The sequence below is a fragment of the Leguminivora glycinivorella genome, chromosome 22, assembly GCF_023078275.1.
Source record: "Leguminivora glycinivorella isolate SPB_JAAS2020 chromosome 22, LegGlyc_1.1, whole genome shotgun sequence".
In the NCBI taxonomy this organism is placed as follows: domain Eukaryota; kingdom Metazoa; phylum Arthropoda; class Insecta; order Lepidoptera; family Tortricidae; genus Leguminivora; species Leguminivora glycinivorella.
The window spans coordinates 1,268,421-1,285,099 of record NC_062992.1 but is presented as its reverse complement, the minus strand read 5'-3'; the positions used below and the strand labels follow the sequence as shown (position 1 = coordinate 1,285,099).

General features: G+C 38.2%; 1 protein-coding gene across 1 annotated transcript in view; it reads left to right on the top strand.

Annotated features, from left to right (window-relative positions):
* LOC125237656 (inactive dipeptidyl peptidase 10) overlaps window positions 1–16,679 on the top strand; it is a 240,822-nt gene that overhangs the window by 202,566 nt on the left and 21,577 nt on the right. Inside the window, exons 5-6 of the mRNA XM_048144785.1 lie at window positions 8,534–8,661; window positions 9,902–10,065. Of these exons, the coding sequence (XP_048000742.1) occupies window positions 8,534–8,661; window positions 9,902–10,065 (292 nt within the window). The remainder of the gene's footprint in view (window positions 1–8,533; window positions 8,662–9,901; window positions 10,066–16,679) is intronic.

The following is a 16,679-nucleotide window of genomic DNA, read 5'->3' as shown; positions in this document are numbered from 1 at the left end:
TTGTATAGGGGCCGAGCGTGTCCAATTTTGTACTGAAGTTGATTCTTGCCTGTAATTTTAAATATGTCTCAGGCTCTTGATTGTTCATAATTTTTGTGTTGTTGCAATTGAATATCAAGTAACGAGGCATTTTTTATGTTTTGGTTGACTTCAACTTACAAAAATTGACGCCCGAAATCTGCAAGCTGCGAGTAAAGACGGACAACTCAGTGGATTTCACTGAGTTCATTTGACGCGCTAAGTAGATACGTTTGCTTGATCTATGGTATATATGACATCTGTGGTCTTCCAGATGTCAAATAGGTGCACGCAACACACTGCTGCTCAATAGTTTTTCAAAAATTAATTACGCGCTAGTACCTAGTTAGGACCAAACTTATAATTACTTGTTGTATGGTTTCTTAGCACTAAAACTTTGGTCTGGTTAAAGTTTGAGGTAAGTAATGTAGTATAAACATACACGCTGTATAATGTCCTGTAATATTTCGAAATACTTAACCACGTAAAGAAGCCATTTCCGCGCTAGTTTTAAAACTTACAAATTGGAGATAAGTGGAAAAAGGGTGACATTTTCTGTACAAAGTTGCGCTCCTGGCCCCGTAGCCGAATGGCATTTCTCCGACGCCAAACGAAAGCGATACGCCGCTGGCTCTGTCGCGCCAATACGCAAGCGCGATAGAGATAGATATCTACTAGCGCTTCGTTTCGTGAGCGTTTCGTGAGCGATTGTGCCATTCGGCTAGCCACCCAGGTTTTCGTAACGGTGGCACCCGTCAGTTTGCGTGACTTATCTGAGATTCATGTGTATACTTTGTTTGTTGTTTGTACTTTGTTGTCGGACTGAAATCTTCACCTCCCTCTACTTTACATAGTTATAAATGTTGTCTATACTACATAATTATACCTACTTATTGTTCTCACTGAGACTTTACTTTCTAGTTAGCTGACATCTTAAACTGAATTTCTCGTATGACTCGTATCACGACAATTCTTGAACATCCACTCAAAAGTATCATGTTAGTCAAAAGAGCAAACCAAGCGATGATTACAAGTATCTACTGCGCACTGCTAGGGGAAGAAATTCCTTGCTGGCGTATATAATAGCTCCATTCCAAGCTCATATAACCCGGCAACCTTCAAATCAAGGGTGAACTGAACAGGCCCCGTAGCCGAGTGGCATTTCTACGACGCGAAACGAAAACGAAACTCCGCGAAAGTCTGTCTCTGTCGCGCTAATACGCAAGAGCGATAGGGATAGATATCTACGAGCGTTTCGTTTCGTGAGCGTTTGTGCAATCGGCTACGCACGCAGGGTCCTTCTGGGCGAGCTCGCTCCATCATAGGCCACGTGTTTACCTCTGCTAGTCTGTATCGGATTAAGCCCATTTATAATAATAAAAAAAGACTTGAGAGCAATTTTCGTTTTATGCAAGTCAAAGAATGTAATATTTACTCACTATGCGAGCTCAATCAAAATAACGCTAAAGTTGATTATTCTGCTATTTCTAAAGAAATAACAAAATTTGTGAAACAAATCGCAAAATTCCCATGAGAAATTTGCAAGAAAAGTAACTTATTTCATAAAGAAATGCGTAGTTCGATAAGTATGGAAAAACATTATTTTGGAGCGTTATGCGTCGTATTGTGCTCAAGTTGTGGCAATTTGAAACTGACGAACCATGAAATAAGGTCGTATAATAAGTACATTGAAGATACAAAGTTTGTCTCGATGTCTGTGAATATGTTGTTATGATAATTTTAAACCAATTTGTATATTGCGCGCGCAAGGTGTGTTTCGGCTCGTATTAATCAAACTTAATGTATTTGGTAAACAGATCATTATGTAAAATCATGCATTAATTATTAAGCAACATTTCTAATATACATAATCGCGTAACACTTGAGTACTTTATATTTGACCTAACTTGGTTACTAAATTACTGCTAATTGAAGTATGTTTCACTGGGCTGCAGGCTTAGGGTGCGCGCCCACGGGCAACAAAGTTGCTCGGCGACTTACGTATTTGTATGAAAAGTGCTCCGTACTTTCATACTAGACCATGGTCGCGACAACTTCATAGGTCCGGAACCTTTTGTGGGCCTTTCACAAGGAACCATTAAAACGGCTATGAAAGACCAAACAAAGGCTAATCACCAAAAAGAGTGGGATGCCCTGGTAGGTCTGAAGCATTCAAAGCTCTTTAAGCGGAGTGTATAGACTCTGGATGGAGCAAAAAGCTAGGAAAGCCAGGCAAAAGACAACTCCAAATTATAATGGGGGTGTTCACAGGCCATTACGGGGTCAAAGGAATTTTGGCCAAGATGGGACACGCTGACAACACTGATTGTCGCATGTGTGGCGAAGAGGAAGAGACCGTCAGACATCTAATGTGTGAATGTCACACCCTCACCAGACAAAGAATGAGGAACTTTGGAGCAGGCTACCTAGCACCGAAGGACTTCAGAGAGCTACCCATGAGCCTCATCATCCGATACGTAGAGATGGTCGAGAAGCTCCTGAATAGCTGAAGGATCTTAGGATCGAAGGGGGTAATTGCACAAAAGATCCCGATGGGCCGAAGTGTATCCGAAAGGGCCCCCGCAGATTTAACCTTTCGTATGCGTCTGTCAAAAAATTGTCATTAATATATTAGTCATAATAACTACATGTTAAAGTTGAAACAATATGGAGCAGATCTGCTCCTAAGCATACGAGAGGTTAAGATAAGATAAGATGGTCGCGACAAAAAAGTCGCTTCGAAAAGTCCCCCGTGGGCGCACCCTCTTAGCCGAAGTGACAGTGTCGCCACTACAGGAGAGCGATAGGAATTAAGGCTGGATTTAGTCACGCGAACCGTCCGAGCGATCCGCGCGACCAAAATAAAACCGTAATAAAGAGAAACCCCCGTCCAAAAGTTCGGCCTGCGGCATGGACCCCATGACACTGGCGGCGTTACCTCTTTGTATTGCAAATACGTTGGCAGAGGTACGCGCCATCCCTGGGGGTGTGGTGTCACATCTCGGACACTGGCGATCAAATATATTGAAAGAGGCGCATTCCTAGCACACAGTCTTAGCTCGTGTAGGTGAACGCTATGCTTGTATGAGTGAAATATGACAGGTCGACTGTTCGTGTTTTTGACAGGCTGTAACTGTGAGGTAACCGAGAGGGGGTGTGCGGCACTTTCAGCGGGGAGCGGGAGTGGCCATACTATACTATAGTACTCTTTATTATACTGTGGTGGTGTGGTGCGTCCATGAATGATTACTGTTTTTGCTATCTCAATGAATTAAATATAAACTATCATAACATGAATTAGAAAAAAAAAACGAATATACTATCTAACAGAGTGACAACTATTTTTCCATCAATTCTTATTTTTTCCTTTGCACCCGTTCTATTATTAAACATCGTGAGCCATTATATAATCTGTCTGCCATTCACCCTTTTCAGAGTGCCTCAAATATTCAATAGACGATTCTTTTGTGTAGCACTACACTAGGGTACAGTCAGCAACGAAGCTGTGAATACAAAGTGCCATAAATAGTACCTACATTACGATACAAGTGCGTAAAAAAGGGAGTTCGAAGCGAGTGGCAATAAATTAAAACACGACCGAAGGGGGTATTTTAAATCGACACGAACGAATTTCCTTTTCGCACGTGTATCGTACGACGTTTTTCAGTACAGATGGCCCTCTGAAGTTTCGACCAAAAAAAAACACTATCTGTACTGAAAATATGTATACACACATTAATCATCCAATCAGCCACGGCTCATGGGAGCCTGGGGTCTGCTTTGACGACTAACTCCAAGATTTGGAAGGTAGTTTTACGAAAGCGATTGCCATCTGACCTTCCAACCCGAAAAGTAACTAGGCCTTATTGGGGTCCGGTTTCCTCACAATGTCTTCCTTCACCGAAAAGTGACTGGCAAATATCAAATGACATTTCGCACATAAGTTCCGAAAAAGTCATTGGTACGAGCCGGGGTTCGAACCCGCGACCCCCGGATTGAAAGTCACACGGTCTTACCGCTAGGGCACGAGCGCTTAAGAGCGCTATGACAAAAAAAGGCGATATATTGTAAAATGTACAATATTTATCGGCAAAATTGTACACTTTACTCATACTAAAAGACAGTAAAAGTACTTGTTTCAGTTAGAAAATCTAATTAACTGTCGGTTCATTAAAAAACATATGGAAGAAAAAGCTTTTTCAATTAGTAATGATTTTTTTTCTGATGCTCGTTTAGGAAAAACCGCGCGAAGCACAGATTTCGGAGCTCTTATTATGTACAATTTGATAAGCTCACTCTCATAAATGCGGTAAATTTAAATTCCGAGTATCTTGTACTTTAGGCCCATTAAACAATATTTATCATTTAATCCTTTGAAATTGAGAAATTGAAAGTAAAACGAACTCAATTTTGTCTTGAAAATACATCGAAACAAGTGATCATTTCTCCGAAAATCTACATGTTATCGAAGTTACTTTAGTATATAAATAATCTGCACAATGTGCTTAAATTGCTGTTATCCATTTGTCGTTATAATATTTTATCATGATTTTTTGCCAATTTTTTGAAAACTAGCCTTCCTGTCGCTATTTTACCGGCGACGAACGCCTGCGATTTCAGTGCCGCGCCGGAGCTCGAGGAGGTGAGACGTATGTCGCTTCGCTCTCCGAGTTTTCATCGCAAACGTCGAGAATATTTATCGTTGTGTGGGTCGGACGCCTTGTTTATACACGGGCTATCCTCGCATTGTGTGTGTGTAAACAGCGACCAACGAATTTGATCCTAGATCCGTAAATATTTGCTTTTGTAATATTTTGTTATGTTTGAATGTTAAAGTATTACAACGTTATGATGATAAATATGCGAAAATTACAATACGGTCAAGATGATAAGACACATCAAGATGGTACTCGGGATCTGATGATGGAGCCAGAAGGTGGTCACCAGTACCAGTGAACCATGTAAGTAAACGACTTCGTGTTTAGGCTCGTTGGGTTCGTCTCAACAAGACCTTTGACAAGAGGTGGTACTCAGGGTCTGATGATGGAGCCAGATGGTGGTCACCAGTACCAATGAACCATATGACTAAACCACTTCGTATTTAGGCTCAATGGGATCGTCTCAATAAGACCTTTGACAAGAGGTGGTACTCGGGATCTGATGATGGAGCCAGAAGGTGGTCACCAGTACCAGTGAACCATGTAAGTAAACGACTTCGTGTTTAGGCTCGTTGGATTCGTCTCAACAAGACCTTTGACAAGAGGTGGTACTCAGGGTCTGATGATGAAGACAGATGGTTGTCACCAGTACCAATGAACCATATGACTAAACCACTTTGTGTTTAGCCTTATTGGGTTCATCTTAATAAGACCTTTAACAAGAGGTGGTACTCAGGGTCTGATGATGGGACCAGATGGTGGTCACCAGTACCAATGAACCATGGAACTAAACCACTTCGTATGTAGGCTCATTGAAATCGTCTTAACAAGACCGTCGACAAGAGGTGGTACTCAGGGTCTGATGATGGAGACAGATGGTGGTTACCAGTACCAATGAACCATATGACTAAACCACATCGTCTTTAGGCTCATTGGGATCGTCTCAATAAGACCTTTGACAAGAGGTGGTACTCAGGGTCTGATGATGGAGCCAGATGGTGGTCACCAGTACCCGTGATCCATGTAACTAAACCATTTAGTAATCAGGCTCATTGGGTTCTTACTTCTTCTTAATAAGACCTTTGACAAGAGGTGGTACTGAGGGTCTGATGTTGGAGCCAGATGGTGGTCACCGGTACCAGTAAACCCATGTAACTGAACCACTTCGTTTTTTTATGTTATTCAAATATGCGAGTTGATTTTTGGTGACCACAATCTCTCTCCATCATCAGACCCTGAGTAACACCTTGAAGTAATTAGAATTATATTTGACTTATTTTATCATCATATTAATATATACTTTACTCTAATACTTAAATAAATAAATAAATAAATAAATAAATATTACAGGACATTCTTACACAGATTGACTGAGCCCCACGGTAAGCTCAAGAAGGCTTGTGTTGTGGGTACTCAGACAACTATATATATAATATACAAATACTTATAGTATACATAGAAAACATCCATGACTCAGGAACAAATATCTGTGCTCGTCACACAAATAAATGCCCTTACCGGGATTCGAACCCGGGACCGCGGCGTAGCAGGCAGGGTCACTACCGACTGCGCCAGACCGGTCGTCAAGACCTATCATATAACAAAAGCAAACATTTGGGATGGGATCTACTTAAATATGATCACAGTTTATAATTATTACTTTAAATTTTTAAATAAATTTTATCGTAATTAATATTATTTTGCGCTATATTCTAGTCTTTTCGTACAAAATAATGTTTATTAGAAATCAAAAGTTTATATCGAGATAGTAGATTGTGGTTGTTATCAAAATTCCATAGGAAGGATCAAGATTGTTTTGTCCATTATTGTAGTGCGAGCGAGTGATAAGACGTGCTAGAAAGGGTCGGCATATTGGGCTCGCGCGGCGGGTAAAATACCTAATTTCGCCCGACGCCGAAATGTTATAACGCTCTTAACACCCCTTGTACAGGCAATAAAGTTCTGTATGTATACAGCCGTTCTGTATTTATGCAGCAGCTGTATGCCAACAATATGTGGCATTTTGGCTGTATTAATAGCTTTGTTGCCAACTGTACACTGGGCTATTCGCAGCGTTTTCTTTTATCCGTTGGGAACTATTTGGGAGATCGTTCGTTGGGTTTTTTCTGTACTGGATACGTAGCCGAATGGCACAAACGCTCACGAAACAAAACGCTCGTAGATATCTATCTCTATCCCTATTGCGTAATGGCCGACAGAACCAGACTACCTTTCGCGGCGTTTCGTTTTCATTTCGCGTCGCAGAAATGCCATTCGGCTACGGTACCAGGCCGTCCCCATCGAACTTACAAATAGTGCGATAGGGACGGCCTGATGTTTTATCATTTATCGAGCGACCACACTTGCCTGCCTGATTCTGTTTTTTTTTTAATTCATCTAATATTTGGACGTTTAGAAAACTGCAGAAATTGGCCGCAAACGAGCGAAATGAACGGTATTTGAATGATATCAGTTAGTCACGTTTGATATTTAATTTTGTGCACTGTTTGCGAATTGCCTTACGAGCTTGATTGTCCGACCATCAAAGGGTTTTAGGATTGAGCGCGGTTTAGATAAAGTTATTCAGAAAAATGTGCTGTTACATTTTTGTTGAAGTTACGTCCAATTGAAAATGCTCAAGTTTTTTTTTAATACCACGTCGGTAGCAAACTGGTATATCTACGGCCCGACTGATGGAAAGCGGTCACCGTAACCTATAGAATAGACACAATACAATAGACGCATGCAACTCAAGGGCTGTCACATGCGCGTTGCCGACCCATTAGATTAGTTTCAGCCATAGCAATTTTTTGAAGTATCTGAATGCTCGAATCAAGCCCTTTTCAATGATAGCTTAGTTTCTTTCAAGGGACGGTACGTATTTATTAGGCATTCGTTCCCCCATAATTTACCTTTACGAGAAGCCATTTTTTTACAAACCTCCGGGCTTTCTGTAAATAATTTGCGGTTGCTGACGATCACTCTTTTTACATGGCTGCCCAAAATCGGAGTGTATTGTTTTACAAGCTTTTAACTTGCAATATTTGAAAAACGCTATGTAGGAAATCAGCGTTCAGCGTACAGCGACATCTATCGGCAAATTGAGTAAACTAATGTGCGCGAGCTAGTATGGAAGATGATTTTTATGGAACAATTGATTATTGCGTGAACCGATTTTAACCATTTTGCCTCTTTTTGAAAGCAGGTAATTTTATTGTTATTTTGTTAAAAAGTACAGGTACAATGGGTGTTGAAATTGAAAATGTAAATCTGAAAGGTTTTTTCATAAATTAAAAAAAAGTTTTCAATATTCGTGTACGGTTTTATTTTTCCTGTAATAATCATTATAATAGCCATGTTTGGTGAACATTTCGTTTTATGTTGGTAAACTTCGGAGATAAGGGGGGGGACGGTATTTTTTTTACATTTTCCTTCATAATTCTTTTTTTTCCACAACAAAATTATAAAAAATAGTTTTGATATGTACAATTTGAGCTCTTTCTAACGATATCCCACTTGACCTAGTTACTTGACATTTACAATTTGCCCCCCTTTCATATTGGCCATTTTTGTATAGTTAATATTAATAAATAAAAAGATAATCCTTTAATGTTCATAACTGTTCTAAATTTCAAGTCGATAGCATAAGTAGTTCTCGAGATATTTAGAAATGTGACAGACGGACAGAGTCGCACCATAAGCGTTCCTTTTATACCTTTTTGGTACGGAACCCTAAAAATAATTACCAAAAATAAGTTTAAAAAGAAGTAACTTAAGAAACGCTCCTTTAGCTGATAATAAAATAACTTTTTTTTATAAATAATCAGATATTGCTAACAAATTCTACTTTGTTGCAGAGAGAACTAAACGCCGTGGACTTCAAAGTATCAGCGGACTTGAAATTCGTACTGCTAGTGTCGGACGTGCGGCCGGGGTGGCGACACGCCAGGCTCGCTAGATACCACGTCTACGATGTCATCAACAGGTAAAGTCATTGTCTGTATTGTACAAAGGTAAAAGTAGATGAAAGTCCCAAGGGTTGTTAGACTTGTTAGAGTCGGACGAGAGGCAAGAGTATTTAACGTCGACATTGACATCGAAATTGTTCAGTGCACGCCAGGCTCGCTAGATACCACGTCTACGACGTCATCAACAGGTAAAGTTATGAAATTAAATGAAATAAAATGAAATGAAATGAAATGAAATGAAATATTTTATTGCGTATTGAGTTTAGGTTACAATGTTTGCAGGTCTAATAGCTCATAATGTTATCCTCCAAACCCTACCACGCTGGTATACACACATTATAGTTCCACATATCTACTAAATTACTCAACTAAAAATTAAAATTATCATTATACACATATTAAATTATTCTCTGTATTGTAGAAAGGTAAAAGTAGATCAAAGCCCCAAGGGTTGTTAGACTTGTTAGAGTCGGTCGAGAGGCAAGAGTATTAAACGTCGACCTTAACACAACAAATTGTTCAGTGCACGCCAGGCTCGCTAGATACCACGTCTATGACGTCATCAACAGGTAAAGTCATTGTCTGCATTGTATAAAGGTAAAAGTAGATGAAAGCCCCAATGATGATTGTATCGAACGAGAGGCGAGTGATCTAAATGCCGTGGATTTCAATGTATCAGCGGGAGGGCGATTTTTGAATCTCGCATACGGGATTTTGTCACTAAAATACCGGTTGAAAACGGTGACTTGCTTATTATTTTCAGTTACAATTTTCTGAATTCGAACGCGTGAGACTCAAAAATCGGCCCGCTGATTTGAGATTCGTGCTGCTAGTGCCGGGGCGGCACGCCAGGCTCGCCAGATACCACGTCTATGAAGTCATCAATAGGTAACATGTAATTTTCATCAAGAAAATTATATTGACATTTTATTGCAAACTGCAAGTGGGGTAACTTCTTAGTAAAGTAGCTTTCTTAAAACACAACCCTTGCAGGACATGCCCTGAAGAACCTAAATCATTTTGGAGCACTAAGATTAGTCTATAGCACTCGCAAATCGTCATCGTCATTTGACGTTTAAAATAACATTTGCATCGATAAGAGCTATCAAAATCAACGCCAACACAACTTGGTGTGTTTCTATTGTAACGAATCAAGAAATAATGAGTTAAAAGGTAGTAAAATCTTTTGAAATGAAACATAAATATCGACATTATATGTAGGATTTCATTGTGAATTAACGTTTCTTTTCTTGACAGGAACAAGATCCCTATATCTCCAGTGGAAGATGACAGAACGGCACCTCTCCTGCAGTACGCAGAATGGTCCCCCACTGGCTCCAGTCTGGTCTTCGTACACGATAACGATATATACTACAAGCCTCGAGTGCTCAAGACTCTGGTGTGCCGGATCACTAATAATGGTTAGTATCTACAGTTTTAGTCAATCTTTCTTTGAGAAAAATCACAATAAGTGTCTCCCGAGGGTGTATGTACTTGGTCTAGTGAAGTATACGGCTGTTTCTCGACGCAACATCGAGGCAACTGCACAAGTGCACAGCAACACCATTTGTCATAACGTTGATCAGATACTGACGAAAATGCTTTGATGTTCTCCCACTCTAGTGTGTTCTATGACACTAACACTGATCTGTATAGTCAAGTCAACAAAATGCTGTGCAACCCACCTTTCTCAAAATCTTCCTTGGTTCCTTAAGACTGAAGGAGGTCGTTATTTTATAGGGCACCAGATTTCATTCTGCACGGTTTGCCGCCAGCCTAGCAATGGACTCCCTTTAAATCCCTGACAGGCATTTAAAACAGCCACCCAGCGATGTTTAGTCTTAGTTTCTAAATGTAAACTTTTGATTTAAATTATTAAAATGTATCTAAAGCCAGCACCTATCTTGAGATTGCGTGTATATCTTGAGATTGGTTGTCTTGTGAAGATGTTTGTCAACTCACATGCAAGCACTGCAGTACTCAGTGCACAATGATGCACTTAGCGCTGCACAGCCGGCCTAGCCGAAGAGACAATCGTTGACACTACGTAGCGATCGAAACACAGTCTATCTCTGTCGCGCCGCTACAGAAGAGCGAAAGGGAGAGCTAGCTACGACACGCTTACGACGCGTAAGCAATTGTGACATTTGTGACGTTGGCTAGGTACCTTGAGCGGTGCAGTGACTGACGTATTTATCATGTCTACAAGAAGCTTTTAGCGCAACACAGTACTATTTACTAGTAGCTTTTTATATTTATTATTAAATTGGAATTTATAAAAAGCTCGATACACGATTTTTTTATTTTTCAAAAAAACTTATATTTTTTATAGATATTTTAGGTATATACTTTCATCTCTTTACAATATTTCTTATTCAATCAATTATGTGTTATCGTGATCTGATCTGGTTCCGGCAGAATATCAGTGATGCTGCCTCAGGGCGTAGCGTAATACTGAACCGTAACCCATTTGTCTTGTTGCGACGCGCACAGTATCATAGTACGCTATGGTAAAAATCTGTGTAATTTCCTGTTTTCCAATTTGCTTATTAATATGTATTCTAATTCTTTTTTGTAAATTATTTCATTTGTGTATTCTGTGTGTATTGTGACAAACAAATAAACGTATATCTATCTATCTATCTATCTTGTTTCTTACTTCGAGTTACTTAACACCACTTAGGATATCCAATGTATTATCTCGATCACATGTGCATGTGTATTGTGTATCATAATTTAAATTACTGTGTAAAAACTATCCATCAAGCCTGTATTTGTGAGTTCCTATAATTGGCTCTGTATTGCTATTCTAAATGTATATTGTATCATTCATAGCTGTTGGAAGTCAAAAGCAGCATGGCAAGTAGTCAATTCTCAAAAAGCTCAGAAACCGAGTCAATTTATCCAACTAATAAAAAATGGAAATGAGATGTTAACTGATCCAACTCATATTGCAGAAGCTTTTAATAATCATTTTATAGAAGGAGGTTTCTCATCCCCACCACAAAATGTCAGATGTGAACCTAAAATAACAAGTACCTCTCATTCTATCTTTTTGGCTCCCACCACGCCACAAGAGGTAAAAACCATAATAAGTTCCCTAAATAATACCAGTAGCGTAGGATATGATGAATTGATGATATATCTACGCTTGTTATCAAATCTTCTAGCCATATTTTAGACAAACATTTGTGCCATATCATAAACCTTACTATATCTACAGGAATATATCCTGACGGGTTAAAGAAAACTGTTATAAAGCCGTTACATAAAAAGGGGGACAAAGACAATTTAAGCAACTACCGACCGATTGCCCTTATCCCTATATTTTCAAAAATTTTTGAAAAGGTGATTTATCAACGTCTATACTCATATTTATCCCATTTTAACTTGTTATGTAAAGAACAAAAAGGGTTCAGAAAAAATGTTTCTATTAATCTGGCAATATATGATATGCTTAAAGTTGTAATGGAAAATATTGACGCAAGGAATCCGGTTTGTGCAATTTATGCCGATATGTCAAAAGCATTTGACTATGTTTGCCATGATCGCCTTTTAAGTAAGCTAAGCATGTATGGTATAAGAGGAAACGCATTGAACCTTATTGAAACTTATTTAAGAGGAAGAACGCAATATACAGAGATACCCAGAATATGCAACGCAACAAAAAACCTATGTAAATATGCTTCAAAAGAGCAATGTACTCAGCGTGGGGTTCCACAGGGAAGTGTGCTCGGCCCCCTATTGTTCTTAATTTATATTAATGACTTGCCTACCAATGCCAATTACCCTATAGTTTTATTTGCTGACGATAGTACGTCAATCATCAATTGTAATAATTTGAATAATTATGAACATGACATTACTGCAGAATTGAATTGTATAATAACATGGCTTAATGACAATAATTTAGTAATTAATTTGAAAAAAACTAATATAATGCATTTCCGTCAACGCACACTTAGAGACAGTAATGACGACATCAATGTTGACTACGAAGGTACCACGATTGAAAATGTAACCGTGACTAAATTTCTAGGTCTAACTATTGATAGTCAGTTAACGTGGAAAAATCACATAGATGAATTATGTAAGTACATGAGCAAATCTGCTTACGCTCTTTACAGACTGTCTAAAGTAACCAGTCGTGATACAGTCGTAATGGCATATCATGGCCTTGTAGCATCAAAAATTAGATATGGCATTATTTTTTGGGGTAACTCTGTAGATCGAGAGGCCGCTTTTATGGCCCAAAAGAGATGTATAAGAGCTATCTGTGGGGTTAATTTTAGAGTGAGTTGTTATCCACTTTTCAAATCATTAAGACTTCTAACACTACCTTCATTATACATACTTGAAGTGGCTCTCTTTGTAAAAAGAAATCCTGACTTGTTTATTTATGTAACACAGAAACGTAGGCTACCTATACGTCCTCAATATGAGGGTCAGTTGTATGTTCCACTCATGAAAACAGCATTAATGCGAAATAGCTTCTTTGGAATGGCACCCAGGATATTCAATAAAATACCGTCTGAAATAAGAAACCTTCAATTTCATCAATTTAAAAAGCAATTGGTTGCATATTTAATTGAAAAACGTTTTTACTCCATTAAAGAGTTCTTAGATGCCGCCTAATTGTAAATATTATGAATATGAACTAATTATAAATGTATTTTTTTTTTTATGAAACCTGAATATAATTACACTTTATTTAAAATTAATAATTATGATATTTAAAGAATAATTTTTATATAAGCAAGTGACTTGATTTTATAACATGCATGCATTAATATTTCTATGCCGTATGTGGCAGGATGTGCTGATCAAAAAATGTATTACCAACCTACAATGTACCACATTCTAAGAAATAAAATATTTGATTGATTGATTGATTGATTGAAGCTAATTTTACTAAAAGCAGGGGCGGCTCACTCCGCGATTCTATCGCCGGGCTACAAGTACATGCCGGCGGCCGCGAGTTCGCGGCCTAATCAGGGGTGGCGTGCGTTCTCACGGAACGCACGTTCGCACTTTTTAATGTTACTTTTAGTCGCGAGTTTTTTTTTAATGTTCATATGAGATGTCCGCGTGTGGAATGGCTAGTAATGCTTAGTTAAATAGATATCATGAATAAAATAAATACCATAGGACATTTTTAAACAGATCTACTACTGATTAACTCCCCCAAAAAGATTCAATATGGCTTGTGATGTTGGAACTCAAACAAAAATGTATAAATACTATATATATACCTAGAAAGTACCCAAGACTTGAATAAAATAGTAGAACATTTTATCTCAGTATTAATTCGTTTTAGTCCATAGGCAACCCTATGGCCGGCCGCCGCGCACGTGCGGCTCGTTTCTTTGTAAGAATTTTGTAGGCATTTTAAAAGGCGGCATGTCGTGAACATCAAAGCAGTGGGCCTTCTGTACTTGTACTATTATATATTCTGTGCTAAAAGGAAACTTTTCAACCAAAAATTAGTTACGAGGGATGTGTTTTCTTTTCAATAAAGCAATACTGATAGTCATATGTTTTTAGTCAGGGTACGTAACCAAATCCGCCCAACGATATTTTGGGTGACCAGTGGCCCGTTTCTCGAAAGGTACAAGCCTTGTATTACAAGTGTGTCTCCATGACAACCCATACGATTTGACAGTTCGCGCACTTGTAATACAAGGCTTGTACCTTTCGAGAAACGGGCCCCAGCAGGACGACGTCCATTCGGTCTTCCCAAGTAGGCTCTTTTGACTCTTCACTCATCCTCCGTGAGCTCGGCGTCGGCGAAAGCTGGCGCGATACCGCTCAAGACCGAACAAAGTGGCGTGCTCTTGTGTTGAAGGCCAAAACTCATTTTGGGTTATCGCGCCAGCCAAGTAAGTAAGTACGTAACCAAATGCACAGACGATTACGATAATATCGTTATCGTAGCTAGCTCTTTCTATCGCTCTTCTGTAATGGCGCGACAAAGCCTTCATTTCGGCTAGGCTATTTACAAGCATTGTTATTTAAATCGTTGTAACAACACACCCTTCATATCACATCTTTGGTTGAATGAAACGTAGCCTTAGGGAGCCTTTCCACCTGCATTCCCACTCCGTCAAAAAAAAAAGAGCCTTTCCACCAGAGATGCGCTACGTCGCTGGCGAGAACGAGTTCGACTAAGCTGATTAGGGCATCTCTATTGGAAACGCAGCCTTAAACAGAGATGTGATTACGCGGTGACCCACTTCTGAATCTCTGTGCAGCTTGTGTCCCGGCATTTGTGTTACGTAAGGCAGACTGACTTCGCCTGGAGTCTGCGGCGATTGCGGTAACTGTAGGTGCCAAATAGGTGTTAGAGTAATTATTTATTAATGCCTTATTTTGATTTATCTTACTGTCATTTATGATGAAAGTATTAAAGAATATCAATTGACTAATAGTAGTCACTGGGTTTCCGCCATGTTGGAATGTTATAAAAATGGCGGACAAGCAGTGACGGAAGCCAGTTCGAGTACAGACGAGTAGTAGTGAAGAAGTCTTGAATTATTTATTGTAAATTGGTTGTTAATATGTTTGTTATAAGTGAATAAAGTAAATGTGATGGTACAAGTAATAGTTTTCATCATCAACCTGGTAATATCCCCAACAGTTCAGAAGTTGGACGAAACAAAAATCGATAAGATTTTTGCCACGCCACACAAGTGTAAGGTTTTTTTTTTTTTTTTTAGTCAAAATAATGTAACGGATTTATTTAACGAAACGTGCATTTAAATTGCTTTGGTAAGTGAGACATGTATTATATTTATTTCTTAAAATTAAACTTCATGTTCTGAAACTGGTTTGATAATCTACCCTCATGGCAGTATAAATTGATGAACTCTCATTATTGTTTTATTTAAAAGATGACTTACTTTTGTACCTAAAAATCTTTTTACAAAAGGTGTGTAACATTACATTGCCCATTAGTTATTGAAACACATAAATCTGATAACTATATGACTAGTATATTCTGGATACACAATAAGCGCCGTCATATGATACGTCATTCAGTTTGTGACAGTAAAATTTCATAAATTAATTGGCATAAGGAAATCGTGGAATTATGAGTAAAGTAAATTTGTATCTTATCAATAGAAATAAAGTTCTGATTAAACGACTGCTTTATTTAACGATGCCTCGAGTTGTTAAACACAAGCCATTTTATGTTGTTTCCGAAAAGTGGTGTAATTTATTCCAACGAGGCAATTGTCCTGCTGTTGTATTCTGTTATTATAATATAATTATACATATTCGAGCTTATCAAGTTATACAGATCAGATAAACAATTAAACATTCATGCTGAATGAAATACGCTGTGTAAAATATGTTCTCATAAAGTACTTCAATAATTTAATCCCTCGTGTCCGGTAACACAAGATTGGTAAAAATTATGTATACTTATGAAAAGTTGATCTCAATTCAAACTGAGAATTATAATGCAGTTCTTAATTTTGATATTTAATGCTTTAAGTACGATTTTGAACAAAAACGATTCCTGTTCATTTGCAAATACATATTTAATAGTGAATTTAACATATTATATTAACCGTTAAAATTGAAGTTGTGCAATTGTGGGTAGTTTAATTCTGTTAAGTACTGAATTTAAATAAACAACTTTGATAATAAGGTTGCCAATCCCTGGTATGAATAATGGAGAGTAAGTTGTATCTCTAATCATCTTCAGATATTTTATGATAACTCGTTATAAAAATGTTTAGCGTTTTAAAATTCAACGAATTGTAATGTGTTGTTTTTCAACGTTTTATTTCACGAATTGGACTGATTGATCTCATTTTGATTGTTGACGGTATGCTACCACATTTATGAATACTATTTTATAATGGCCAGTGATGGCAGAATTATTTAATCAAAGTAACGTATAAAACAAAATTCTTCGCATTTTACCATGGTGATCATGAATGATAATTCGATGGGAAATCGAAAAATTACATCTATGGTGTGAATAAATATCATTAAGACATGTTTCAGACTATTAGTAAATAAAGTA